This window comes from Eptesicus fuscus, chromosome 15, assembly GCF_027574615.1.
Source record: "Eptesicus fuscus isolate TK198812 chromosome 15, DD_ASM_mEF_20220401, whole genome shotgun sequence".
Classification (NCBI taxonomy): domain Eukaryota; kingdom Metazoa; phylum Chordata; class Mammalia; order Chiroptera; family Vespertilionidae; genus Eptesicus; species Eptesicus fuscus.
Window position 1 is genome coordinate 50,032,872 of NC_072487.1, and position 27,814 is coordinate 50,060,685.

Genomic DNA, 27,814 nt, shown 5'->3' on the forward strand with positions numbered 1-27,814 from the left:
CTATTAATGTATTAAATGGTAGTTTTAATGAGGTTTGAACTTATTTGTTAGAAATATAAAAATATTTCTGACTATTTTGTAAGACATCAGAGAAGATGAAAACAGCCAGACTTCAACAAAATCTTTGATATATCGGACATAATTGTACATTTTTCATTTGACTGGTGTGTCAATATCTGTTTTAGCTGTGACAGCTATGAAAACTAAGTATTGAAATAATAGATGTGGAACTAGACCTTCAAATCATTCCGTAAACTATGATTTCAAAAATAATGAAGTCAATGTCATAATAGTTATTAATATTTTATTTCTAATTTTTAAGAAATAAGGGTCTTGTAATTCTTACTATAAAGGAAAGTAAAATAAATAACCTTCACATAAAAGAAGAGTTCTGAATGAGAAAAGTAAGAATATATATTGGAGCAGAAATAGTTTGTTATGATATTCTTTTTAAAAGGCATTTCAGAGTCTCTCAAAAACAATAGCTAAAAACAGTTGCCAAAGCTTGGAATTATTTAGAGAAAGGCATGGTTCACTTATGAGTAATTAAGGACCATTGTCACTTAATTGAATAAGAGAACAATTATAAATATATTCTTAACATAGGTAATGTAACTGGAAGCTGATTGAGTATTGCCAAGAGAAGAAAGATAAGCCAGAGTTCAAAGAAGGATTTGATAACAGGTTAAGATAGAGGCAGAAGTACACCATTTATACTCAAGATGAGATTTGCTGACAGATTGTTTGAGGTTGTGAGACAGTAAGAAGTATGACATCAAGAGTTTTCCCCCTGAATAGTTGGGAAGTTGCATCTAGTTACCTCTTAATACTCTGCCCCAAGATAATATTTTTTGTTAGTTTCTATTATTCTAGAATTTCTTTATGCAAGTGTAAGCAAATATGAATATACTAGAGGCCCAGTGCACGAAATTTATGCACGGGGCGATGGGAGGGTTGTCCCTCAGCCCAGCCTGCACCCTCTCCAATCTGGGATCCCTCTCACAATCCAGGACTGCTGGCTTCCCAACTGCTCGCCTGCCTGCCTGCCTGCCTGCCTAATTGCCCCCTAACCACTCCCCTGCCAGCCTGATCAACGCCTAACAGCACCCCTGCTGGCCTGGTCACCCCTAACTGCCCTCCCCTGCTGGCCTGGTTGCCCTTAACTGTCCTCCCTTGCAGGCCTGATCACCCCCAACTGCCCTCCCTTGCAGGCCTGGTCCCTCCCAACTACCCTCCCTTGCAGGCCTGATCGTCCTCAACTGCCCTCCCCTGCTGGCTTGATTGCCCACAATTGCCCTCCCCTGCTGGCCATCTTGTGTCCACGTGGGGGCAGCCATCTTGTGTGTTGGAGTGATGGTCAATTTGCATATTACTATTTTATTAGATAGGATATTCCAATCTCCCCCCAATTTTTTATTTTTACAAATATGGTATATTATACACACTGAGAACATTTTGCTTTTTCACTTATAGATTCTTCCATATTAGCTCTAAGAGTACTTTTCTTTTGTAAACAGCTGCATAATATTCCCCTATATGAATATACTACAAGTATTTAACTAGTCTCTGTTCATGTTTGTTTGGTTGTTTCCAGTCACTTGTTATAACAACCATGTTCTAAATGAGTACCTTTTACATGTGTCATTTTGCATGTATGCACATGTATCTAAGGGGATATGCATTTGTAATTTTGATAAATATTGCTAGATTGCCCTCCATTTGTCAGTGGATTAAAACAGCAAAGGTTTATTTTACTCATGCTACTTGTCATTCTATATGTTCTTATATTTTGCTTTAAATTGTGTTTTCTCTGCAAACCAGGTTGATGGCATAGCTTGCACCTAGAACATTGCCAGTCTTGGTGGTAGGGGGAAAGAAAAGATAATAAATGAAAGAGAACATAGTAAATTGCATTCTGCCTCTTAAAACTCCTGCCCAGAAGATACAATATGTCACTTTTGCTCACATTTCCCCTGCTAAAGCAAATCATAAAGCCATATATATAACTTCAAGTTAGTAGTGCTTGTACCCTGAAAGAGATAGGGAAGGATCTGTGAACAGCTTTAATGACTACCCCAAAGGGTATCTGCCTTCACAGAGATTGTATCGATTTATATTCCTACCAGTAATTTCACGATGGTGCTTTTTGCTACCCAAACCTAATAGAATGGCTTTAGGATTTTTGCTAGTCTGCTAGGCAATGGTATATCTCAGTAGAGTTTAAATTTACGTATTTTATTATCAGTAGAGTTAAGCATGTTTTCATATAAGTAAAGGCTATTAGTATTTACTTTTCCATGAACAGTCTGTTCTTTTTTTTTTTTTTTGCCCAGTTTTCCTATTAAGCTTTTGAATGCCAGGAGCTTTTTGTTGTTTTAGGGGAATTAACTCTTACCTGAGATATGAGTGTCCAATATTTTTTCTCAGTGTATCATTGTGAGAAAGTTTTTTAACCTTAATGAGGTACATTTTCTTAATCCAGAAAATGAAGAGAATAATAGTACCTTTTCTTTTAGGATTATGAATTATGTATTAAAACTATGATTTAAAAAGAGGAAGCCAGAAAAAAATATACTTAAATGATTCCATAAATTTGCTTTCATGATAAAATAAAACTTTTGTGATTCAGCTCAGTGTGGTCCATGGACCAGCCCAGTTCAGGAGGTTTGTTTCTAGTCTTTGTTGAAATAATTACTGAAATTGAAAGTGAACATTTAGAGGCAATTTGGATTGCTGTGACATCAAGCACATGATCAGTGGTCTCATGTCATTGAACAGGGTATAGATCAAAATTACCAGTCCATGACATATTGGAAATAAAAAACAGATCCTTCACAAAAAGAATTTGAAAAGCCTGATATAGACCCAATATTCCTTTGCAGTCTTACCTCTTTCTACTGTTCTGTTTCATCAACACTTCCAACATATAAAATTATTTTTCAGAATCTCAGAGGCTTTATACTTGCTGTTTCCCATACATGGAATACTCTTTCTCTTTCTCCACCTAGCTCATATATTTTTTTAATCCTCACCCGAGGATATATTTTTATTGGTTTCTTTTCTTTTTTTAGGAGAGAGAGAGAAACATTGATTGGTTGCCTTCCATATGTGCCCTAGGAACTGAATCTGCAACCTAGGTATGTGCCCTGACTGGGAATCGAACCCACAACTTCTTTAATGTATGGGACGACACTCCAACCAGCTGAGCCACTTGGCTAGGGCCACCTAGCTCAGTTTTCATTCACATCTTTTAAAACCCACTCAGGGACATATGTAATGCTTTCAACAATAAAGATTAAAAAGAAAACACACACTCAGGTGTCAAGTTTTTTTGTGTGTAAAGCTTCCAGGCTCTGTGCATACTTTTTCTAGATTGGCATTTACCATGATGTAATGGAGTTACTTGTTTGCTGTAACATCTCATTTTTCTGTGTATTTGTAAGATCTTTGAATGTGGGGCTATACTTTTTATTGCTGGTGTTCTAGAGCCAATGTAGAACCTAGCAGAATATTTAGCCAGCTTTTTATGGATGCTTAAGAAGCCAGAAAAGCCCATCAGCATTTCCACAGAAGTTTCCCTGTGCTTCTTTATCTTCTCTTAATTATTCCTATTTTTATTTTCCTAAGGCAAGTACCTAAAGCTAATAACAGCAAAATATTAACTATGTTTTTTAATATAATCTGTAATAATAAAAGCATAATATGCAAATCGACCGAATAGCCAAACAGCAAGAATGACCATCTGGACAATCACGCTATGACACGTACTGGCACCAGGCCAGCCAAGGCGGGTGCAATGTGATTGATTGGGGGCCCTGCCATCTCCCCACGATCGGCCCCCAGAGGGAGGCCCAGGCCACTGGCCAGTGGGGTGACCAAGAGGGGGGGGAGAGGTTTCTGTGATTGCCCCAAAGAGGAAGGCCCAGGCCACCCTCTGCAGGATGATCGATCAGGGGTCTCCGTGGAACAGGGAAACTGGGGGGGTGTGGTGGTGGACACAGGCAGTGCCAATCCAAGGTGGGTGTGGGCATGGGCCAGGGCTGTGAAGCCAGGGGAAGGAAGGCCTACCCTTGCACGAATTTCATGCATCAGGCCTCTAGTTTTTATATACATGAATATAAAGTTACTGAATCTGGACCATATTATGTGTGGATTTAAAGTTTTTCTCATTTAGATTGTTTTTGTGTGCCTTAATCTGGGTTATTAAATATTTTTGAAAACATTTAATGGTTATTAATAGGTTAATAATATTCCATCATGTAGATGTTCCAAACAATTTCTCTTGTTTCTTTACTAAGATAAACAATGCTATTATGGACATCATTAAGTCTATTTTCATTTCTGATTATTTTTTTAACTTAGCTTTCTCAAAGTAAAGTGGAGTCAAATAAATTAGAGTTAAAGAGTATACAGTATACTTTTTAAAGGCTTCTGATAAACTTCTAGATGTGTTTTCAGAAAATTTTTCCCATTTGTTCTTTGAATATTTGAGTATGCTGCTCCAACATTGTAATTTTAGAAAAATTTTGCCAATTTGGCAGAATAATGATATACCATTATTTTTATTTGCATTTCTTTATTTGTGATTTGAATATTCCTGTAAGTTTATAGGACATTTATACTTCTTTAGTTGATACTACATTCAGTAGACTTTGAGGAACTATTCTTATGCCATTCCTATAAGAGTGTTAGCAGCTTGGGGGAAGAGATCATATAGGGCATCTCTGTATCTGGGCTGGCTGCGTACCTGGCCATATGTACTTATTAATAAGTGTTTGATGACATTGCTAATGCTGATGAGGCAGTAATGTTGGTAGTGTGGGTGGAATGAATATGATTCTTTACCTTATTTGGCTTAGCTGCAGAAAAATCTGGGGGAGGAGGTGAGACTTTTAGCTCTAGAAACGGAGACTGCGGTGGCAGCAGGTGGGTGGGTGTTCCAGGTGGAAGGGACAGTGAAGGAGAAGGCATGGAGGTAGGTCGTGAGAAAGCCTTGCCAGAAGCTCTTAGGTTGTTGCTAAAGAAAGCTGAGGACGAAGAGGCTTAGTAAGCAGAGACAGAAGTGAGCATATAGATTAGACGGGCTGTGCTTAAATGGAGCAATCCCAGGAGATCCAAGATTGCAGCTGGTCAGCTTGAGAGACGGATCAGCATTTTCTCAGGGATGATCATTAAGACAGAAAATGAATGTTCTCTCTGCAAAGTTCTGTTCTTACTTGTAACTCTCCCAAGCAAAAATACTTCTTTCTTGTGCTATGATTAAAACCTTGAAAAAGGGATTTCCCTTGTGGAAAAAAAATGATGAAGCCCGGTCTCTTAAGGAAGAAGTCAGTGAAGTGCCTTAACTTGAGTCTAGGGGAAGGGGGTCCAAGGCTGCTGTGGGAATATTTTCCAAGAGCTATTTTTGAATACTTGTCAGGAGAAATGCTTCCTCCCCTTCCTCTGAAATACTCTGGACATGTTCATGGCTTGGATCTGTGTATTTATTAAGATGTTGGTCTTTTGTAAACCTTAGATCTTGTTGTAGGCTGTGACTGAACCTGGTGATTTATAAAACGTCACATCTGGGACTGGAATTTGGGGCAGCTTGTTTGAAAGGGTGGAATTTGCCATTGGTTTTTGAGGAGCATATAAAAACATCTCTGAGGAATGCCATGATATCATTGACCTGCCTAGAATCAGAGGAAGGTAGCAGGTACTGACAGCAGACCTTAGTTCCAGCTGGCAGTATTTTCTGGACAAGTATCAGTAAAGGAAGGTACTTAATAAACTCTTATGGAATAAATATGATTGATGCCTCAGTACAAAATTACTTGCTTCCAAATAATAAGCAAAGCAGCCCTTCTTTCTACTACTTTCTCTAACTCCTACTGCTTGTTTGACCATCCAACCAACGTGGACATTTGATACTGTCTGGGAAGGAACTTTTCGTCTGTGAGAGGAAATCCTTTTGCCAGAATTATCCAAAAGGAAGCAACTAACGTAATTACTCTATTTTAAATGAAGCCAACTAATAAGTGAGAACCACTGGTTGCTGTTGGGGCTATTTCTAAGACATTTTCTTATTATTTGAGAGGTAATAGGCCACATGGGAGATATAAATAGATAACAGTTAAATATTTATATACTCCCACCACCCCCTCAGACACCTTCCTCAGTCTTTATTCTCCTTTCTCTCTGTAGCATTTCATAGTGTTTTTTGAAACTCCCTATTTATAACTTCCTCTTTTCTTGGCTTCCATTATTCTAGATTCTCCCAATTTTCTTCCTTCCTTTCTTCCTTTGCTTATCTCCTTTCCTTCCTGTTTCTGTCTCTTCTTTCTACAGCCTTCTCCTCAGGCATCTCTTTTAATCTCAAATCTGCTTCTCCTCAGCCTCTAATCCAGAATCCTTAATTGAGCAACCTCTGTAAGGCCAGTACTGTGCGTGATCCTGGCTTGTGATAGGCAGCCAGTAGACTTCCAATCAGCCTTTCTAAGCAGATGATTCCATATCTATACTTCCAACCCTTCCCTTTCACCTTAGGCTCTATCCTTCATGTCTCGTTATCTACTAGTTATTTTTCACCACAATTTTCCAATGTTTGAAACTTCCCTTCTGGGTCTATTCCTCTTCCTTTGTTCTGTATTTGTATTAAAATCACCATCATTCTGCTAGTCACCCACTCAAAAGCATGGTGTCATTCTTCCTTCTCTCGCCTCCCACATTGGATCATTTGCCAGATATTGCTCTTTTTGTCTCTGTGACTTCTTTTATCTGTCTCATCTTCTCTGTTCCCCTCTTTACTGCTTAGATTATAGTATTAGCCTTCCAAGGGTTTCCTTGCTTTTATATTTTTCTTGGAATCCATTGTATATACCACTGCCAGGTTTATCTTCCTGAAACAGAGCACTAGTCATGGCTATCAGTTATGCTCAGAGCTCAACTTAGATGTTACATCCTTTAAAGCCTTTCCCAGAATCCCCAGGTAGAGTTAGATACTCATTTTTATATTTTTCTATAGCATTTCATATAGTTAATTTTGGTTTAATTTATAGTTTATCATATTGTCCTAGAATTGAGTGAGTGTGCCCTCAAGATCATGTATTTCTTAAAATTATATGAATACTGAATGATTCCTTTTATATGAAGTTCAGAAATAGGCAAAAGTAATCTGTGGTATTAGACTTGAGGATAGTGATTATCTTTGGAGGAGGGGGCTGGTAGTGACTAGTTATGAGCACAAGGGGGCTTCTGGAATTATGATAACATTCTGTTCCTGATATGTATTCTGTTTACACTGGTGTACTTTTGATTTGCGTACTTTTCTGTATGTATGTTATAATTCAATACAAATTTTAAATAAATGCTAAATGAAAATAGCATGGAAATACAGAATAGGGACTGTGTCTATTTACCTTTATATCCCGATGCCTGGCACCTAGCAAGCTCACATAACAGATTGTGAGTGAATGAATGGAAGGAAAATTTCTTCTAAAAAAAAAACTTAAAAAAAAAAACTTTAATTTTTCTTTTCACTGGTAGTTAAGTTATAGTCTCAACATTTTTAGCCTGATATCCATTACCACCCATGACTTGGCCCAACCTACTTCTCTAACCTTGTTAACCCTGAGGCCATATTGTATGGTTAGAAGTTGGGCCTTGGAATCAGCCAGAGACTGAGTTTGAAATATGGCTCCACCACTTACTAGCTGGTGGAGCCACTTGTTTAGACATAAACAAGTTACCCAGTCTCTTAGAAACTTAGTTTTCTCATCTCTAAATAGGATATCATTTTCTTCCGTGATTGGATATAGGTTAAATAAGATAATATATGTAGAGCAGGGCCTGGTATATTGATAGCATTCAGTAAATGTTAATTTTCTTTTCTTTCCAACACATATCTTTTTTTTTCCAATTTTTTTTATTAAGGTATTATATGTGTACATATCTTACCATTGCCCCACCCCAACCCCACTCCCATATATGCCCTCACCCCCCAGAGTTTTGCGTCCATTGGTTATGTTTATATGCATGCATACAAGTCCTTTGGTTGATCTCTTATCTTCCCCACCTCTCCCTAACCTTCCTGCTGTAATTTGACAGACTGTTTGATGCTTTACTGCCTCTGTATCTATCTTTTTGTTCAAGTTCATAATGTTCTTTATTATCCATAAATGAGTGAGATCATGCCAACACATACCTTTTTCTCTTTTTTATATTTTTGCTCATCCTGTATCATCTGCCTTTTCTTCCTTTCCGTTTCCACATATCTAAATATTATTTATCCTCAATATCAAGCTCAGATACCACTTCTTTCACAGACCCTTCCCTAATTCTCTTCCGAACTAGCATCTTGAAAGCTGGAAATATTTTCCTCTCTCAAATTCTTACATTTCATCTGTGTCTCTTATGATACATGCATATTAGTTACTCACTCTAACCTTTAGGAGTTGCTGAAGGGCTGCTCTCTCACTCCAGGCCCGAAGAATAGATAGGCACTCTAATTGGGCTGTAATGCTAGAGGCAGGAGCCCTGTCAGTTGGAATAAACCAGGGCGTGAAAAGGCAGGTTGAGAAAACTGCTTTGAGCCTTTGATATTCTTTTTAGTACCTCCTCTTGGGAGAAATTCATATGTCCAGTCAAGGATGTGGAACAAGGGATCAAATCGCAAATTGCTTGACCTGTTTTTTGAATTGGGCTAGCTCTCTCTCCTGGCTCATGGAAGTTGAGTGCTTCCCTTTCTCCCCACCATGATTCCCTGTTACCCTGTCAGAAATCCCCAACTAAGGATGGGTCTCCCTTAGGTCTTTTTCTCCCCCTTTGAACATTAGCTAGCTTTATATAACTCAGTGCCTCATACCAGATATTCTTGAGTATATGGAGAATACTATATGTTGGCTAAGTGCATATTTTGAAAAGCTTATAGAAACAGACTCTACACCAGGAGAATTGTCTAGATTTGGGTTTACAACTGAAGGACATAGTTGATCAATATTAAGCCAGTTAGAACATAGTCTCCTTTTAGTACAAAAGGCTCACTTTCCCCATGAAGTTCAAAATTTTTGATTCCCATTAGCGAATCCTTATCATATGGGCCCTTGGCTTCCTCGGGGTATAGAGACTGGGGCAGGTCCAATAATGCATTTTATGAATTGGACTGGAATATGTATAAGCAGACACTAGTTCAGGATCAGCTTTAGTCTTAAATCTGGGAGCTGTGACTTTTAACCAGCTTTATGTGAGAGGAGAGGTAATTTGTAGACTGCTTTGATTATGAGTTTTTAATCATTTGATTTTGGGATGGAAATGGGGCCATAGACTTTAGAGGTACAGGCTAGAAACCTAACTCTTCAGCTGGGCAGTCCTGAGGAATTTATCAGCTCTTTATGTTCAAGTTTTTGCTAATAGGGATGGTGCTTGACCTGATTGTAGGACTGAAATTTGTCAGCAATTTGTGTCTCCTTAGGCCTGCCTTGCAGCTTGTCAGGTCTGATTTAGGCTGTGTAGCAGCTATGTCTTAGCACATCAGTAAAGTCAGCCATCTCTGCCAGGCTCATCACTCCCCTAGGGGGCATGTTCCTGAGGGAGGAAGGAGAATCATCTTCCATTGCCCATCATTCTCTGCTGCATATACTTTTTGAGTAGTTTATGGAGGGCATAATTCTGCAGGGGGGATAAAAGGCTTTTCTCAGCCACCAAAACAAATCATTTTCCTCATGAAACAGGTCCCAGCTGTGTGACCACATGTCCGCCTCTTCATGTTGCTTCTGGCTTCACTTAGTGGTAGAGAAGGAACAGCGTCAAAGCTCACTCCTGCATAAGTGGACTTGGTTTCCCCCTATCATTTCCACCCCGTATTGTCAACATTGGGAGATAAGGTAGGCACCTGCTGGCCCTGACCCAGCCACTCTCTAGCAGTGACACCTGAAAAGGCAGGTCAGGTGTGGAGCAGGTACATTCTTTGCTTCCAGAACAGTTGTATCTGGTCCCAGGGAGACTTTGTACGAGAGGGGAAAATTGTGGTTGGTGAGTCCCTCCTCCAGTATCCTTGTGACACCACTCGAATCTTTAGCTGAGGATGAATTCTGTGCGCCAGGTGGTCTTCTGACTAACCCATCCATTCAGTTCCCCTTTAGAGCTCCTGCAGCTCTGAACCTTCCCACAACTCTGCATGAGTGTCAGTGTCTCATATTGAATTTCCATCTTGACTCATCTGTCTCTAGGCAAAGATCCTTGAAAAGATTTAAATTGGGAACCAGACCTTGAGATGCCTGTTCAGAGCATTCCACAGCTTCTGAATAAATGCTTTTTCCTTCTTAACCCAATCTATCTTTCCAGGTTTGCCCAGCTAGTTCTTAAACAGCCCTGCGTTGAGGAAGCTTCCCAAGTGAGGTGGGTGCTTGTGCTATTTCTTACCTCTAAAAAAGCACCCCCATCCTTTTAGCCTGCCCAGGATTCCCAAGAGCCAGATCCACTGTGACCAGGAGGCTGCATTGTTGCGCACACAGCTCAGGAAACAGAAATGGTGTGTCTATCCCAAAAGGCTAGTCTACTGAGGAGGTCTGATAGTCCTGTGGTCATAGGATGTCTGCTACTCTGTGGGCCCTGTTGAATGGTGGCAGAAGGCGTCGTACTCGTTCACCAGAGCTTACACTGACTGCTATTTCCCACTTATTCTCCTTCTTGCTTTTGCTGAAACATGGGGAGGTGGAAATATACAAAGATAATTTATGGTCAAAGTCATGACTATAACTAGAGAGAGAAGATTTATTGTGCCTCATGTCCTAAACACATCTTCTGCTGTCTGAGCCTTTGTTTGTCTGGAAACCCCAAGCTGCTTAGAAGATGTCTGGGGAGGCAGATGAACAAGACAGGGTCACATTAGCCTCTGGTATTGCATCGAGAGGCCTCAGCCAGGTCCTGGAGCCACTGGTGGTGAGGCAGGAAGAAATAGTTTTTTTCTGAGCATTGTCCTAGTTCTGAGGATCTTCCCCAGTCTTAAGGTTTGAACTTCTCCTCAGTCTAGGAAGCCCAGATACAAATCTAGTAATGACAGCCCTCTGTCCTGGGCTCTTTATGAGTGGCTGCAGGATTGAGGAGGGAATTTTGACTTAATCAGTCTTCCCTGTGTTTCTTGTTTTAAACCCTTTAACTTTTTCTCCAGGCTGAAGTATGGGAAGCTCCACAATAAATTGGCTGTGACTTCCACAGAAATTTGACAGTTTTCAAGGTTTCTTTTTTCCTTTCTGTATTTAGATGTGGCTATAGTTGCACTGCCAATCCTTATCTCTTCTGTCATCCAGCCAACTCCTGACTGGGTTAGGAGGTATTTGCTCTGCTGTCAGCATTGGCTGTATAATGAGGTGGATAGTTAAGAAATGGGTTGTTTAGCATGTCTTGGAATCTAAATTTTCTTCCCTGGTTGAGGGGGAAGCGATGATATTGGAAGAAGGCAGTAGGGAGGCAAATGTTGGCTGTGGAATAAACGCTTTCTCCTCAGGATCTTGGCCAAGCCAAGGAAATCATTCTTAATTTAAAAGCTTGTTTTATCTACTATATAGGGCTGCCTGTTTTGCAGTGACAGATTCTGTGGTGGCCCCCATAGACTGACTACCTGATTCCTGTATAATAGGGCTGTGTTCTGTTGTGGATTGTCATGAGGAATGTTGCAAGGCAGCAGAAGTAGCAAGATTGGAGAGCCTAGATTGGGTTAATCAAACTTGCCCATCTGCAGTTTGCCTCAGAAAGAGTGGATCTCTTCTCATGACGAGAAGCTCAGAGGAGGTAGACTAGGAGTGCTTCACTGGTTTGTTATTGGCTGATTGGAACGCTATATTGAGAATTCTTACGTTCTCTGGACTCAGACTGTGTTTTCTCCTCTTCTGTGGTTGCAGATCAGAAAGGGATGTCATGTATGTTATATATGTGGCTTATGCTTGTGGCTTATGTTCGGCATCATGTTGCAGTGAACAGCTTGAATGCTCTTTGAAGATAAGGATATTCAATTTTCTGATGAGTAATAACCAGAATTGTTGAATTATTAGGAATTAGGGCCATGTGAGAGCCACCTGACTAGCAAGTCTCTAGGGAGACAAGGATGCTAATGGCAAAGGACTGGGAAATTTGGGATCATGATACCAGGTCCTTGAACCTTAGACAGCTTTTGGTCAGTGTGATATCACTTTAGGTTACTTGGTTCCTAATTTTGGATTCTAAAACAATATGTGGTCATGACTTGCGCAGTAGAGGGTACATCTCAGCCTACCCAGCATCACCTACTTCTCTCTAATCCTTGCCTTGGCATAGCCTAGAGGCATTCTTGTTTTCCAGTGGCTTCTCTTGCTGTGGCTGTTCAGGAAGAACTAGTCTGAGAACATGATTCTATTTGATTTCTAACTGCACTTGGGTACTTTACCTATTCACCAAATGCAGACAGCAGATTATATTCATACAAAAACCAACAAACAAAACAAAAACCTATCAATCAAACAATAAAACCTAGAGCTTGTCTCAGCAGAAGGGAAAACTCCCTTTATATTATGCTCTGGCAGTTTCTTGCTATGTTCTGTCTTTCCTCTGAAACAGGGAGCTCCTCAAAGTATAGGCCTCCTTCTGTGTCTTTATATCCTATAGCCCAGACACGAGAGAGGTGAATAGGCAGGGGAGAAGAAAGGAGCAGGGAGAAAAATGAGGGGAAGAAATGGGGGAGGGGAGAGAGTAAGATCTATATTTAGCGAGAGGGAGAGACACTCACCCAGGGTGTGTGAGTGAGCTTGCTGGTGAGGTCTATGTGTGCGTGAGTGTGCTGGGGAAGGGGGTGTGTGCTCCAGGAATGTGTGAGGAGGGCTGGTGCCCTATGGGAGGTTGCAGGCAGGAAGCAGCTGGAGAGGAGGAGGAGCAGCAGCAGGAGCAGGGGAGCTGCCCTGCTTTCTGTCTCAGTCTCAAAGCCCGGAATCGATTGAGTTAGAATTCCACATCCAGTTGAAGTTTGGCTGCTATTGCTGAAGCAGGCTCGTCGTCAGAATCCCCCTCAGCAGAGAGGTGTGGACCAGATTGGATTCCTAGATTTGTAGTCAGCAAGATTCCTGCCCAGCCTTTCAATGAGAGGATTTCTCTGCTGGGCATTGTTCCTATCGTCAACTTTGCACCGTGGAGCCAGCCAGCTGGATGCAACTGAGAATAACAGCTCCTTGGCTCTGTTTGCTGGTTGGGCAAACAGCCGTGCTGTGGCATAGAAAGTTCATCCTGTGGCTTCATTATCAAACCAAGGAGTGCTTCTGAATGGATTTCCTCTTACAGACAGCACTTGCATTTTAAAACTTGAGTATTTGTGGTTTTAATGTGTTGGTTTTTAAAATTTCCTTAACTCTTCTTTTGGTTGAAGCAACAAGGTAAGTGGTATCAAGTGTATGACTGACTGAACGATAAGAAGGGACAAAAGCAAAGCATTTGTGGGTGGGATAAGGAACAGTTATATATTAATTATATAACTGCTTGAGACAACCTGCTGGTGGGGGGTCATTATAATGAGTGAAAAATAGCATACTCAGCACTGAGGATAGAATCTTCACGTGCGCATGTTTATGTACTGATAATCTGACCATCCATTCTTCCTTGGTACTCTTCTATATGTATATGCATAACCCATCTACCCCTCTGGATGTATGCATACTTGTATACAAATGATCTGTTTTCTCCCTCTCGTTATGTTCATATGTTTATAGCTAACATGTTCATTCCTCTCTGTGTGTATATACATATAGACAACTCATTCATTCATCTTATATGAATATACACAAGCCAGCTTTCCCTCCATGTACATACACATATAGATAGATAGCTGTCTCTTTATCTTATGCATGTTTGCACATACTCAGTAACTTTCCTATTCTTGTGTATATTTCCTGTGCCTGTGTATACTTAAAACCTTTCCATTTTCTGTATACTGTCCTCTTGTCAAATGTATTAATTTTTTCCTCTCGTGTGCAATGCCATATAAATAGAAAAGTCATCTTGAGTTTTCTCAGTCTTAAGTGTGTGCACACTTGCATAGTAGATAATCTGTCCATTTGTGTCATGAATATGTGGTGAAAAGAGCACTAACTTTGTAGACTGAATACCCCTTTTAAATCCTAGTCAAAGTGACCTTTTCTCTCCCACTTCACAGGGCTGTTGTGATGATAAAATAGGAATCATATAAACGGTAATACTAAACAAATACAATTTTACTATTGTTATGTGTCCCTCTAGTGTGAATTGTGTAGGATAGCATACCTTTGACCCAGCTCCATTGAGGTTATGCTCTTATCTGTGAGACAAGGGGTAGCTTCTGTTGAAGTAATTAGGTTTATCCTGTGGTTTTGCCCAGAGAATTGGGAAGAAGGAAGCTACAAAGTGTCTAGAAAGGGTCAGGTTGAGAGAGAGAAAAGGTCTCATCCTCTGCAGGTTGGGGTCTTAATATTTCATTCTTTGTGGCCTTGAAAAAGATTGAATCTGTCACAAAATGGAAATAAGCTGCTTCTAGCTGGTATCAAAGTGATTAGGTAAAAGGATGAGTGAAAGAACAGAGCATTCTGCTGCCCCTGTGATGATAGTCTGCTCTTTGCAGTGAGCATCTGCTGTCAGGTTTTTGAAGGCTCCCCAGAGTATACCCTGCCCCATCCTTCTCGACCTGTGCTGTCCACTATGGTAGCTACTGGCCACATGTGACTGTTGAATACTTGTCAGGTGGCTAGTCTAAATTGAGATGGGCTGTAAATGTAAGCTACATACCAGACTTCAAGGACTCAGTATGAAAAAAGGAATGCAAATGTTAAAATTAAGAAAAATGCTATGATAGCCAAACAAAACTACTACTCCATAGGCTATATCACAGTGTAGTATTCTCTAAAGGACTCTTCTCACATTTTCTAATTTTGTGTTTTGGTTCCTTTTACTCAGTGGCAAGATTGTTTTGTTTATTTTGAGCACCGTATGTACCAGGCACTGTTTTAGGTGCTAGGAAAACAACAATGAATAAAACAGAATGCCTGCTCTCATTCTAGGATAAAAGGTCTGGAGAGACCAATAATAAACAAGCAAACAAATATATGATCAATCAGGTGGTAATGAGGTAATAAGTTCTATGAAGAAACGATTGCAGAGTAAAGTGATAGATAATGTAGGATGGTTTGTTTTTTTTGGGAGGGGGGCAGGGGGCATGATTCCTGCTCAGGTGGCTTCTTCATTCTGTTCACAAGAGCCATGGTAATAAGGAAAAAAGAGAGTGTGATAAGTGCTTAAGAAAATATTATTTTGACACATGTTAAAGATAGTAAGGCAGACTTTATTCAGGGGGACTACTACATTAGGGTATTGTAATAGAGCACAGAGATTGAGCCTAACTCCGAATACAAGGAAAAGTGGAAATTTATAGACAGGAGCAGGGGTGAGAGTAAGTGGATGAAAATTACTAAGAGGAAATATCAGGAGAATAGGAGAGTCTGGCTAAACTGATTTGACAGGATTTTTGCTGGAAGTTGGGTAGGGTGGGAGATAAGGAATTTGGTCAGATATCAAAGGTGGGATGTTTTCACTAAACTGGCCCAGGAAAATTCTTGCTAAAATTGGACTAAACAGAGCCCAAGGTCAGGGGCCTAGTTAGAAAGGGGACTCAGAGCAACCTGTCTCAAGTTTGGTCAAAGGAGAGTCTTTGTCATGAGTATCAGAGTCTGGGTACATGTGTCTTTATGGTTTGTTATACTCTTTGGTATAATAAACCTTGGTGCTGCTGAAAGGGAGGCCTGGGCAGGGCACAGACTCCCCAGCTCTCCTAACTGTCACTCAGTCTTCATTCTGAGGTCCTCATATGCCAACTCCCTGAAGGCTGCCTCCTCTCTCATGCTACTGTACATTACTCAAGGTTCTCTCTTGGTACAATGCTTGAGGTTTTCTTTCATTTACAATGTCCAGCTTTTGGCCTATAAATGGTGTTCCCCCTAAAGCTGGTGAGGAAGGGTGATAAATCCTAGGAGCTACCGTCCTTTGACCTTGCTTTGCATTTGATCTAGGGCCTTGGTCGGCAAACTGCGGCTTGAGAGCCACATGTGGCTCTTTGGCCCCTTGAGTGTGGCTCTTCCACAAAATACCACGGCCTGGGCGAGTCTATTTTGAAGAAGTGGCGTTAGAAGAAGTTTAAGTTTAAAAAATTTGGCTCTCAAAAGAAATTTCAATTGTTGTACTGTTGATATTTGGCTCTGTTGACTAATGAGTTTGCTGACCACTGATCTAGGGCATTCTTTTATTCCATTTGGTTAACATCACGTTTCATACCTTGTGACCCTGATCATTTTCTCTGACAAGATTCTCTGTAAGCATTGACTTTTTCTCTAAGGTTAGCATCCATTCCTGTGGACCCCTACCTGCTGTGGCCCTAGAAAGCCCTTCCTCCCCTTTGCCCTGGTCTAATAGCACATTTTGTTTTTGTTTTTGTTTTAAATATATTTTATTGATTTTTTACAGAGAGGAAGAGAGAGGGATAGAGAGTTAGAAACATCGATGAGAGAGAAACATCGATCAGCTGCCTCTTGCACACCCCCTACTGGGGATGTGCCCGCAACCAAGGTACATGCCCTTGACCGGAATCGAACCTGGGACCCTTGAGTCCACACGCCGACGCTCTATCCACTGAGCCAAACCGATTTCGGCTAATAGCACATTTTGTTAGAACGTTGTCCTGATAGGCCAAGGTTATGGATTCAGTCCCTAGTTAGGGCACATATAATAATCAACCAATGAATGCATAAATAAGTGGAACAACAAATCGATGTTTCTCTGTCTCCCTTCCTCTCTCTCTCTCTCTAATAAATAAAAATTTAAAAATTAATTTCTTCTACTATATTAGCCATATAACATAATTGGTAAATGGTCCAGGAATATATGACCCCTGGGGAGTAAGGGGCTCAGAGCTCTTGGCTTTCTGCCTTCAGAGCTTCACACAAAGTGAGAGGCTGCTTGATATGCATAGAGTCCTGGCTGTCCCCAGAGGTTCCCCAGTTGTTTTCTCCAAGCCAGGATTTGGGTCAGAAGCAATTTTACAAGGAATATTCACATTTTAATCACATTTATTTGATAAGTCAGAAAGTAGTAAAAGAATTAGCTCTTTCAGAAAACTGAAGGGCGTTTGCTCCTTGACTTTGAGTAGGCTTTAGGGGGGTTTACTCCTTCCCATATTACTTAGCTTTCTATCATTGGAGCTTTACTCCTTTTGATTAATTCATTCTTTTTGTTTTTTTTAAAAGCTTGAGATTTTATTTTATTTATTTTATTTTATTTATTTTTTACAGAGAGGAAGGGAGAGGAAGAGCGAGTTAGAGACATCAATCAGCTGCCTCCTGCATACCCCCTACCGGGGATGTGCCCGCAACCAAGGTACATGCCCTTGACCGGAATCGAACCTGGGACCCTTGAGTCCGCAGACCAATGCTCTATCCACTGAGCCAAACCGGTTTCGGCTTCATTTTGTTTTTAAAATATATATTTATTTATATTGATTTCAGAGAGGAAGGGAGAGGGAGAGAGAGATAGAAACATCAATGATGAGAGAAAAATCATTGATGAGCTGCCTCCTGCACACCCCACACTGGGGATGGAGTCCATACCCAGGCATGTGCCCTGACCAGGAATCGAACTGGGATCTCCTGGTTCATAGGCTGACACTCAACTACTGAGCCACGCCAGCCAAGCTCATTTTGTTTTGATGTGTTCCCTTTTCAAACACAGATATTCCTTGAAAGGTGTGCTTTATTTTTCCTAGCCTTAGACATTCTTTAGGGAAAGATTGCAGAAAGTATTATATTTGAGAGTACATGTATAAGATTTGGAGAGTGGATAGGCCAACTGGATAGAGCAGAGTGACAGGACTGGGTAGGTAATAGAGGAAACTATAGGGCCAGGTTTGAGCTGGGTGGACCCCAAGGCTTCCTTATCCCATAAGCTCAAATACTACTTGTCTGTGGCCTTCCCTGCCCAGGTTTTACTGGGCCTCTCTCTGCCTTCATATTATCCATCCCTATAATTAAATGCTTGCTTTTATTTACTTTTTTACACCTTCTGTTATAACATGTATTACTTTATCTTGTGCTTGTCTATATGCCCATCTCCTGCTCCAAACCTTGATATATTAGAGAACAGGAACTATGCCTTATATCCCTGACACATAGCTTAGTGCCTGGCACATTGGTTGAATTGATTTAGAGATCAAATTGTCCTTCTCTTACTTTGGCCCCTGTTATTTCATTTCTATGGACAGTAGTAGCAAAGAGAGGATGGGGAAGGAGATGGCCTTGAATTAGGCCTCCTGATCCTGAGGCTTGCCCCTTCAGTGCATCCTGGCTTTTGGTATCCTATTGGGCTCTGAGCAGAGTGGTTGATCCTCTGGGCATCACATTGGGCTCTGTCCCCTGCTTCAGAACTTAAATATCTGAATAACGGAGTGGATTTTGTGCCTTAAGGAAACCTGTATCCCCAGGAGGTGATTTTCAAGTTCAGAGTAATTTGCCCCTGTGTGGCTGGCCAGCAAGTATTGTAGGCACTGCACTCTTGGAGGGTTCACCTGGCAAGATGTGCAGGAAGTTAGGCCAACACTATCTATTCTAGAGTACTGATCTGAGGGACAGAAGCAGATAGGCCCAAAGTTAACCTGGCCTGCACTGAAGCAATAGCAGGTGAGTTAGCTTCATTTTTGTTCCTGAGAAAATGCCTCATCCTGGACCAAAGTGAGGCTGACTTGGTGGACCTGGAAATGAGTTCTGGGCCTTACCAGCATTAGAAAGGAAAAGCTTGCCTCCTATAGTTATTGTCCTTTCCTCATACTTTCGATTTGCCTGAGGGAGGATGGCAAGCCTGTTGTCACCTGAATGTTTTGCTCCTCCTTTTTCTTACCTTAAAAAAAAAAGAAAAAGCTTCTAGAAGGAAGCAAGACTAATAAAGGATGTCACTTAATGGTCGGATTCCAGGCACTGCTGTAGATCATTAAAAGTGACTGGGAAAGATAGGGAGCTGGGGCTGGAATAGAAGTCATGGTTCACTCAAATCATACGATTTAGACGGTTGCATGCTTGGCTTAGATATTAGTTTCCCTGCTTCTTTGTCTCAGGGACTTGCCATGTTAGTAATAATAACACTGCAGTTCTTTATTGTTTACCAATTACCAGTCTCACATTTTAGCTTTATAACATTCCTACTTTCCCCTTTACAGATGAGAAAACTAAGACACAGATAAGTCAAATGTTTAATCAAAGGTCACTGGTGAAGGAAGACCCAAACTTAAGTCTTCTGATTCTCAGCCTAGTAGCACTTCCTCATGGCATCATGTGGTCATACACGGAGCTTTCATCTTGGTTCAGTAAGCAATCTTTCTCCTTGAGACAAACTTGAAAGGCTAATTGCCAGCTCCAGCCCTTCTAGGGCCAAGGTGCTAATACCTTGCACAGTTAGGGAGAAAAGAAAGGAGTGGCTTTAGAAATATAAATTTTGTACCTGTTGGAGGAGAAAAGGAATAATTTTACAAGTCAGTACTAGAATTGAGGGCTTTGCTGCTTAGGCAGCTGGACACTAAGCCCAAGACCCAGGAGTTCTTGTGAATATAGAGCATCCCCTCTCTCACACACAGACTAGATTGAGTTGGCTAGATTAGGGGTGTGGCTGACCTCAGCCCCTTGAGACATTGGAGTAAAGTAATAATGCTTGAAAAGCAATAATTAGCCTGGCAGGTGTGGCCCAGTGGATGAGCATCAACTCAGGAACCAGGAGGTCATGGTTCGATTCTTGGTTGGGACACATGTCTGGGTTATGGGCTTGATCCCCAGTAGGGGGCATGCAGGAGGCAGCCAATCAATGATTCTCTCTCACCATTGATGTTTCTATCTCTTTCTCCCTCTCCCTTCCTCTCTGAAATCAATAAAAATATATTTTAAAAAATTTAAAAGCCCTACCTGGTTTGGCTCAGTGGATAGAGCATCGGCCTGCAGACCAAAGGGTCCTGGATTTGGTTCCGGTCAAGGGCATATACCTTGGTTGCAGGCTCCTCCCTGGCCCGGGCCACAGTCGGGGTTCATGCAGGAGGCAACCAATTGATGTTGTTTCTCTCACATTGATGTTTCTCTCTGTCTTTCCCTTTCTTCTACTCTCCCTAAAAAATCAATGGAAAAATATCCTCAGGCAAGGATTAACCAAAATAAAGAAAAAGAAAAAGAAAGGCAATAATTAGGCCTTTCAAATGCCTTACAGGATGGGTAGAATTCTTAGATGGGGAATTCCTAGATGAAGTAGAGTTTTTGGTGAGCTAGATAGAAGGGAAGAAATGAAATGGGAATTAATCTAGTTTCTGTTTCTTGATTCTTGGCCTAGTTATTTTTAAAAAGTCAGCTTCATCTTTATCCCAAATCTTGTGACTCATCCTTCTGGTTCTCCCTAGTCTGGGAGGCATAGTGATTTTAACTTTTAGGCCCATAGACCGTAGATGGTAGCCTTTCCTGAAAATGAATTGCAGTGGGAGCTATAAGTTTGTTTTGTTTTTTTCTAATCCTCACCCAAGGATATTTTTTCCACTGGTTTTTCAGAGAGAGTGGAAGTGGGGGGAGAGATATTATTGGTTGCCTCCTGCTCACACCTTGACTTGGGCTGGGATTGAACCTGCAATGAGGTACATGCCCTTGACTGGGAATTGAACCCACAGCCCTTTGATCCAAGGGCCTGCACTCTAACCCCTGAGCAAATCCAGCCAGGGTAGTCAGTTTGTTTTTTTCACATGCTATTTTCCATTTTTTGGGGTTAACTTGAGTACTGGAAAAAGAATAAGAGGCAAGGGTTTAAAAGATTTAGAAATCTTGATCAAATCTAGAAATTGGGAAAACCATCTCTGGTTTTACCCTTCCCAGGGAGACCCAGCAGAGACAGAGTATTGGCAGTTCCATGTCTGCTTGGGCTCTCTGCTTTCCCCTTTGTACTTTCCACTCTGCTCCTTCCCTATATTGTACATTTCCAGTAAAAAGAGAATGGATGCCTACCTCATGTAAGGTAATAGTCATCTCAACCTCTGTAGTACAGGTGCCAATAGCTTAGGTTTAGGGGCAAGACTGGTGGCAGGTCTATCTTTACCTTTTTGGAGAACAGCAAAGCACTGTGGAGCCCTCTGTGATATAATCAACTCTCCATCTATCCTTCACAGGCCAATCAGAGGGCTAAAACAACCCCCTTATTACTCCAAGAAAATCACTTCCCCTGGTGCTCTGAAGAAGGCATTAGACCAGATGCTCTGTGGGCCAGGCGAGCCAAACCTGTGTATTGATTAGGCTGCACCAGGCCCTTAGAGACTATAAAATGGAGTTCAGAACTCCAGCTAAGCCTGAGCCTCTTTCATCCCCACCTGTGAGCCCATCATATGTGTGCCTTTGGCCATCTGGCCCTCTAATCCAAACATGCTAAATGCCTCCTGAGTCTGGACAGTAAGTATGCCCACACTGTGCTATCTTATTCTAGAACTAGGTATAGGAAACATTTTTTTCCTTCCAAGTTTTAAATACTTACCATGGTCCTTTCTCCAGTTAAGGGTTGCTATCACTTTGTGCTATAAGTTCTTGTGAATATAGAGCATCAGCACAGGCAGGAGTGAACCTGGAGTAGCTGAGCCTTCACCAGAACAACCAACTAGGAAAAAAGAAAAATAACATTCTTCATCTTGTCTTTGTCATTTGTTCACTGTGTATGTGATTTGAGCTTTGGTAGTTAAGCATCTATTTGTTCATTCCTGAGCCAGACCCTCGTGTTGAATTTTTATAAAGATTCAGTTACTCATTGATCTCACCCCTACCTACTTCCCAGGAGTTTGTCTCAATCCTTGTGCCTTTGGGTACTTGCCCAGAACAAAAGGGCTTGATTCAATTTTATATCAATACTCTGATGAAAAGCCAAGGAAAGAGAACTGATTGCCTATAGCTTTTAAGACCAGCATGGGGAGACAAGTCAGGGTTGACTTCCACAGTCTTAGAGGGTAACATTTTTATTCCTTCTTGGCAGTTTGATTCAGGTTAAAAGTATCCTGCTGCTTTCTGACCTGAGTGCACTATTTTCCTTTTTCACTAGCTGCAGGATAAGAGTCAAGCCAGGATCCCAGGGGCATGTGCCAGGTTTGGAGACCACACATGGGACCAATCCAGGCAACACTGTGGGCTAAGCCCAAGGCATCAGCCAGCAATTATTGCTAGAAGTAGCCTGAAAAGAGCAGGACAGGGTATTGCCTTCCAAGACAATCTCTAGTAAGCATCCTGATCAGAAATAAGAGGAAGAAACAGAGAATACCTCAAACCCAGAGGGAGAAAATGAAGCGATTGTTGCAAGAGTCAGAGGAAGAAATCATGGTCACCTTGGGACCCTCCTCCAGGATTTCCCCAGATAAAGCTAAGGCAGAGACCATGTGTGGCATCAAGAGCAAGTCCTCAGGACCTGCTGAATCCTTACCAGAGGACAGCTCCATGCCCCCTCGCTGTGGGTCAACAGCCTCAGCCATTGGTGGGGATAGAGACGGGGGCCTGGCCCAGTACAGCAGCTTTGGACAGGAGGCCAGCAGCCCGCTTCCTCTGGGCTCCACAGCCCAGAGGTCTAGCTCTCAGGACCTCTCATCTGCCAGCATTACCACCAGCTGTCAAGAGTCCTCAGAAGGGAATCAAGCCAAGTTCCTTTTGTCCAGGGGCCAAGGCTGGAGCCTTGAACAACAAGGACCTTTGGGGGATGTAGTGGACTATATAATCAGAGAGCTGCAAGGCATCAGTCGTCTCCAAACTGAGATTGCTGAGCTGCAGCAGCACTTGAGCCAAGTCCAGGGTTCAGTGGATGAAGTCTCTAGCTGTGTAGACTCAGTTCTGAGTGAAATAGGCTTGCAGGTGGGCAGCAGCTCCCTTGCCAAGGTGTGTGCAGGAGGAAAGGCCCAGGAGCCCCAGGTGGGAAGACTTCCTGAGGAAGCCATTCTGTATCTGTATGGACTTCCTGAGCAAGATGGGGAAAATACCTTGGAGCTGGTGCACAGCTTCCTGGCCAAGCATGTCTGTGTTAATGGCATGCAGTGCAATAGGTACATCAAAGAGGCTTATAGGGCAGACAGTGCCCAGGCCCCCAGGCCCACTGTTGTGAAGCTTGCCCATGTAGAGCACAGAGACTTCATCCTGCAGAAATCCATACTCTTGCAAAGTGTAGGGGTCCGGATTGCCACCAAAGAAGAACCAACCTGGCCACCGTGCTTTGGGGAATACAGTAAGCATTCCCCAAAGGAGTCTCTATCATTTTTGCAACAACAGCCTCAGGATCATAATTCAAGTTACTCAATCCCAGACAAACCAGTTCTTCACGTCGAAAGAGAAGATAGAGGACCCTTGAATGGAGCATATCAAATGAATGCCCAGAATCAGCATAGCGAACCCTTGATCCCTGAACAGCAAAGCCTTTGCTTCCCACCCAGGGACAATGTAGCAAAGCCAAGTGATTTGTCTAAGCCAGGGGATGAAGTAAAAGGAACATCAGAAACATCCCAAGTCATAGGTGGCAGCTGTGGTGAACTGACAGAGAGAGAGGCTTCTCTGTCTGCCCTTCGTCAATTAGAGGAACCTTCCCTAGTGTTAATCTCAAAAGAGGGGGATTCTGGGAAATCCCAGGTTTTCAGACCATGTAGTCAAGGACTTGAAGCATGTGAAGTAGCAAAAAGAGAAAACAACTACAGTGATAAACCTGAGGACAGTAGCTGCCTGTCACCGTCTGGGTTGCTGAAGACAGAGGACAAGCTCCTGGCCTGTGAAGCCGGACTTGATATTTTGAGCTCAAAGCAGCTAGAGGACCTTTTGACAGACAAATCCAGAAGGTTTGCAACTATGAGCTGTGACAGCATGATGGAGCAAATTATCATAGGGCCTGAGACTTTCAGTGGCATGGTTCCTATTGACTTGAATGAAGAGGAGGAATGTGCTGCTCAAGTCCTTAAAGATGTCTTTGAAAAGTCCTCTTGTGGTGTGAGTGGCTCGCAGGAGGATGAAGATGTAGAAATTAAGTTTTATACAAGTAAACTGGGCCGAGCAATTCACCACTTTCGTTCAGCTCTGCAGGGAGTGTTTCAGAAGCTGGAGAACAGTGGGTCAATCAGTCCTGAGGACCTGGAAAGCAATGAGAGTTGTTCACAGTCAGAGAACAGTGATAGACTTCTTGGGACAACGAGTTCAGGGGGTGCCCAGGATTTCTCTGTGGAGAGCCCCGGGAGCCAGGGGAGTGAGAGCTTGCTCAGTGTGGTCTCTGGCCGAGTGGGCATCTCCACACAGGGAGACCAAACCTCTCAGGATCCCGGCAACTTCTCTCCGGCTTCTCATAGCTCACCTCTTGCATATTCATTGCCAGGTTTGACTCTGGCTCCGGGTCTGGAAAGTGAAATGTGTTCCAGGCCTGAATCTCCCAAGCAGGGCAGACTAAGCTTAGAGCAAGTGTGTGCAGAGACCATCTACCTCAACAAGTGCATCAACAATTTTAAGAATGTTCTAAGAGAGAAAAGACTGAGGCAGAAAAAACTTTTGCATGATCTGGTCCAGAAGGCAAACCATCTCTCGGTAGAAGACATGCACCCAGGTATTCCGAGTCTCTATTTAATGGGGCTGCAGCTGGGCATGGGCTCTCTGTGGCCAGCATAAGACCTAGCTTGGTGGTGAGTTTCACAAGGTGAAGGGGGAGGTTCACAGCTTGAATCAGTCTAAATTACTTGAGTATAAATTTTAAACGAATCCTGTGGGAATTAGAGTGAAAGAGGGTTCTAAAAGCAACAGGAAAGAAGTTCCTGTCTCTAAGGAACTTCCTATATAGCAATGGTGTATGTGTGTGTGTGGCTTTAGAAAGTACCTTTTCAAAAGAGGGAGGAACATTTGGGCAGAAGTAGTTTACAGCTATAGAACTTTTAGGATAATCCAGAGTAAAGTAGGTGCAGAGTAAGAGGCAGGAATGGGGGATAGGGCGTATTGACTCACAGGCACTAGAGGGGCTAACACAACGCTACATTGCATTTAAAAATTATTCTTATTTCTTGCTGAGATAAGATTGCCATTTCCCCACAAGCTGATGGGGCTTCTGCACTTCGTAGGCCACTCTGGGAATTTCCGTTATCCCCACCTGCCTCCTTCCTACTTCTGGACTTGACAACATGGAACCTTATTTACAACTTGGAACTGTCCAGAAACTGTTTATAGGGCTGACCCTACCTAAGGGCCTGACTCTGCCCTCCCCAGGCCATGTTCCATTCTTCCATCTCCAACTAAAGGCTGCCCACCTAAGAACTAGAGAATGGAATGGTTTTGACTACATGGAATACAAGAACTTTTTTTTCTAGGCAGTTTGGAGATACGTAGCTTTAAAATTACTTCTCCCAGTCAAATTTAAATTTACCCAAAGAGCATGTACTGCATTCATCCAGTTTTAAATATAAATGGAGTTGTCCTTTTATGCATATAACCTGATTAATCTTTCTAAAGCAAAATTAAAATTATGAAATATATTGTGTTGGCAAAGGTGTGAGGGAATAGGTACTCACACATTGCTCGTGGGATGGGAGTGTAAATTAGTATAACCCAAGGAAGGCACTTGGAAATTTATCAGAATTGCATGTACTCTTTGAGCCCCAATATTACTTCCAGGGATATACCCTGCAGTATATTTTCACCTGTGAAAGGGACGTATGTTCTAGGCTGTTTTTGAAGCATTGTTTTTAATAGCATAGATTGAACACAACCTAACTGTTCATTAAGAAAGACTGGTTAAATAACTTACTGGCATGTCCAAGCAATGGGATACAGTACCATGTAGCTATAAAAAGAATAAGGTAGCTTTTTACTGAAATAGAAAGATATCTAAGATAAATTGACATGTGACTAAAACAAGGTATAAAACAGTATGTCTAAGATGTCCAGAGTTGTATAAACAGGAGTGGGAAAGAATACACTTCCAAACCCATAGTGTCTGTTTGTGTATTTATAGAATATGTAACAAAGATACAAAAAACTGATGCACAATTTCCTGTGGGAAAAGGTATTAGGTGAAAAACTAATGGGATGAGAAAATTCTTCATTAATATCTTTTAATATTCTTTTAGATTTTGAGTCCAGTGATTGTAATATCAAGTCATAAAATTAAATTAAAAATAAAAAATTTAAATCATATCACTTTCCTTTCAAATATCCCTAGGGCAGCTCCTTATAGTTTATCAAAAAATCTAAATTTGCCCTGACTGGTTTGGCTCAGTGGATAGAGCGTCGGCCTGCGGACTGAAGGGTCCCCGGTTCGATTCCAGTCAAGGGCATGTACCTTGGTTGCGGGCACATCCCCAGTAGGGGGTGTGCAGGAGGCAGCTGATCGATGCTTCTCTCTCATCGATGTTTCTAACTCTCTATCCCTCTCCCTTCCTCTCTGTAAAAAATCAATAAAATATATATTTTTAAAAAGTCTAAATTTCTTCCCTTAGCATTCAAGACCACTACAACTGGTCTCTAGTTTGCATTTCCAGGCTATCCCCCATAGTCCCACTGTACTCCACCCTAAAGGAAACTTTGCTGTCGTTCAGATTCGTCTTGTACTTTCTGTTCTCAGTATATTCACTTATACATGCTTCCTCCTAGGCTAAGGTGCTGTGTTCATCATATTAGCCTAGCAAAATGTACTCAATTTCCTTTCTGAATGGTATTTTATTATATGTACATATACCACATTTTGTTTGTCCATTAAATTATTGATGGGCACTTGGATAACTTCCATCTTTTGGCTATTGTGAATAATGCTGCTATGAATATGAGTGTGCAAATATTTGTTTGAGTTCTTGCTTTCATTTATTTGGGTATATACCCAGAAATGAATTGCTGGATCATATAGTAATTGATTTTTTGAGGCATGGCCATATTGTTTTCCAGTGGGCGTACCATCTTACATTCCCACTAGCAGTGTACAGAGGTTCCAATTGATCCATATCCTTGCCAACATTTGTTACTTCCTGCTGGAGTGTTGTTGTTTTTTTGTTTGTTTTTTGTAATAGCCATTATAATGAAGTAGTGTGCAAAAGTTTTAAGTGAAGTTTTGATGAAGTTCAATTTATCTATTTTTTTCTTATATTGATTCTGCTTTTGGTTTCATAGATAAGAAACCATTGTCTAATCCAAGGTCATAGAGATTTACTCTTACGTTTTTTTTTTCTAAAGGTTTTATAGTGTTAGCTCTTACATTTAAGTGTATGATCCAATTTGAGTTAATTTTTGTAGATTGTGTGAGTAGGGGTACAACTTAATTTGTTTGCATGTGGATATCTAGTTATCTCAGCCCCATTTTCTGGAAAAGACTGTTCTTTCCCCCATTGAATGGTCTTGGTACCCTGGTCAAAAATCAACTGACCATAAAGGTAAGAGTTTATTTCTGGATTCCAATTCTATTCCATTGATCTCTTGACTGTCCTTATGCCTCAGTTCCTTCTTTTGGAAACACTCCCTTCACTTGACTTTCAGAACACTTCTCAGTCTTGGTTCTCCCCCAACATTATTGACCGTTCCTTCTCAATCATCTTTTTTGGTCCTTCCTCATCTTCCCAACCTTGTAGTATTCAGTCCTCACTACTTTTTTTTTTTAAAAAATTCATGCTTGTCTCCTAGGTCATCTCTTTCAATCTTACGAGTTTCATAAGCATTTCCAGATTCATATATCTGGCCCAGAATCTTCATGAACACCAGATTCCACATAAACTTAGCATCCCATTTGGATGTACATAGGCATTACATATTGGACATAACCCAAA

The 27,814-nt window shown here is 41.5% G+C and overlaps 1 protein-coding gene across 3 annotated transcripts in view; it reads left to right on the forward strand.

Moving 5' to 3' along the window:
• The window catches only part of UNC13B (unc-13 homolog B), a 147,326-nt gene that overhangs the window by 78,934 nt on the left and 40,578 nt on the right, over positions 1–27,814 (forward strand). For 2 of the 3 annotated variants that reach the window (XM_028146130.2, XM_054726888.1), the window contains exon 1: positions 22,341–24,621. The exons of the other annotated variant lie outside the window; for it this stretch is intronic. In XM_028146130.2, coding sequence (XP_028001931.2) covers positions 22,341–24,621 — 2,281 coding nt within the window. Of the gene's footprint in view, positions 1–22,340; positions 24,622–27,814 lie in introns of those variants that run through there. 3 annotated transcript variants of the gene reach the window in all.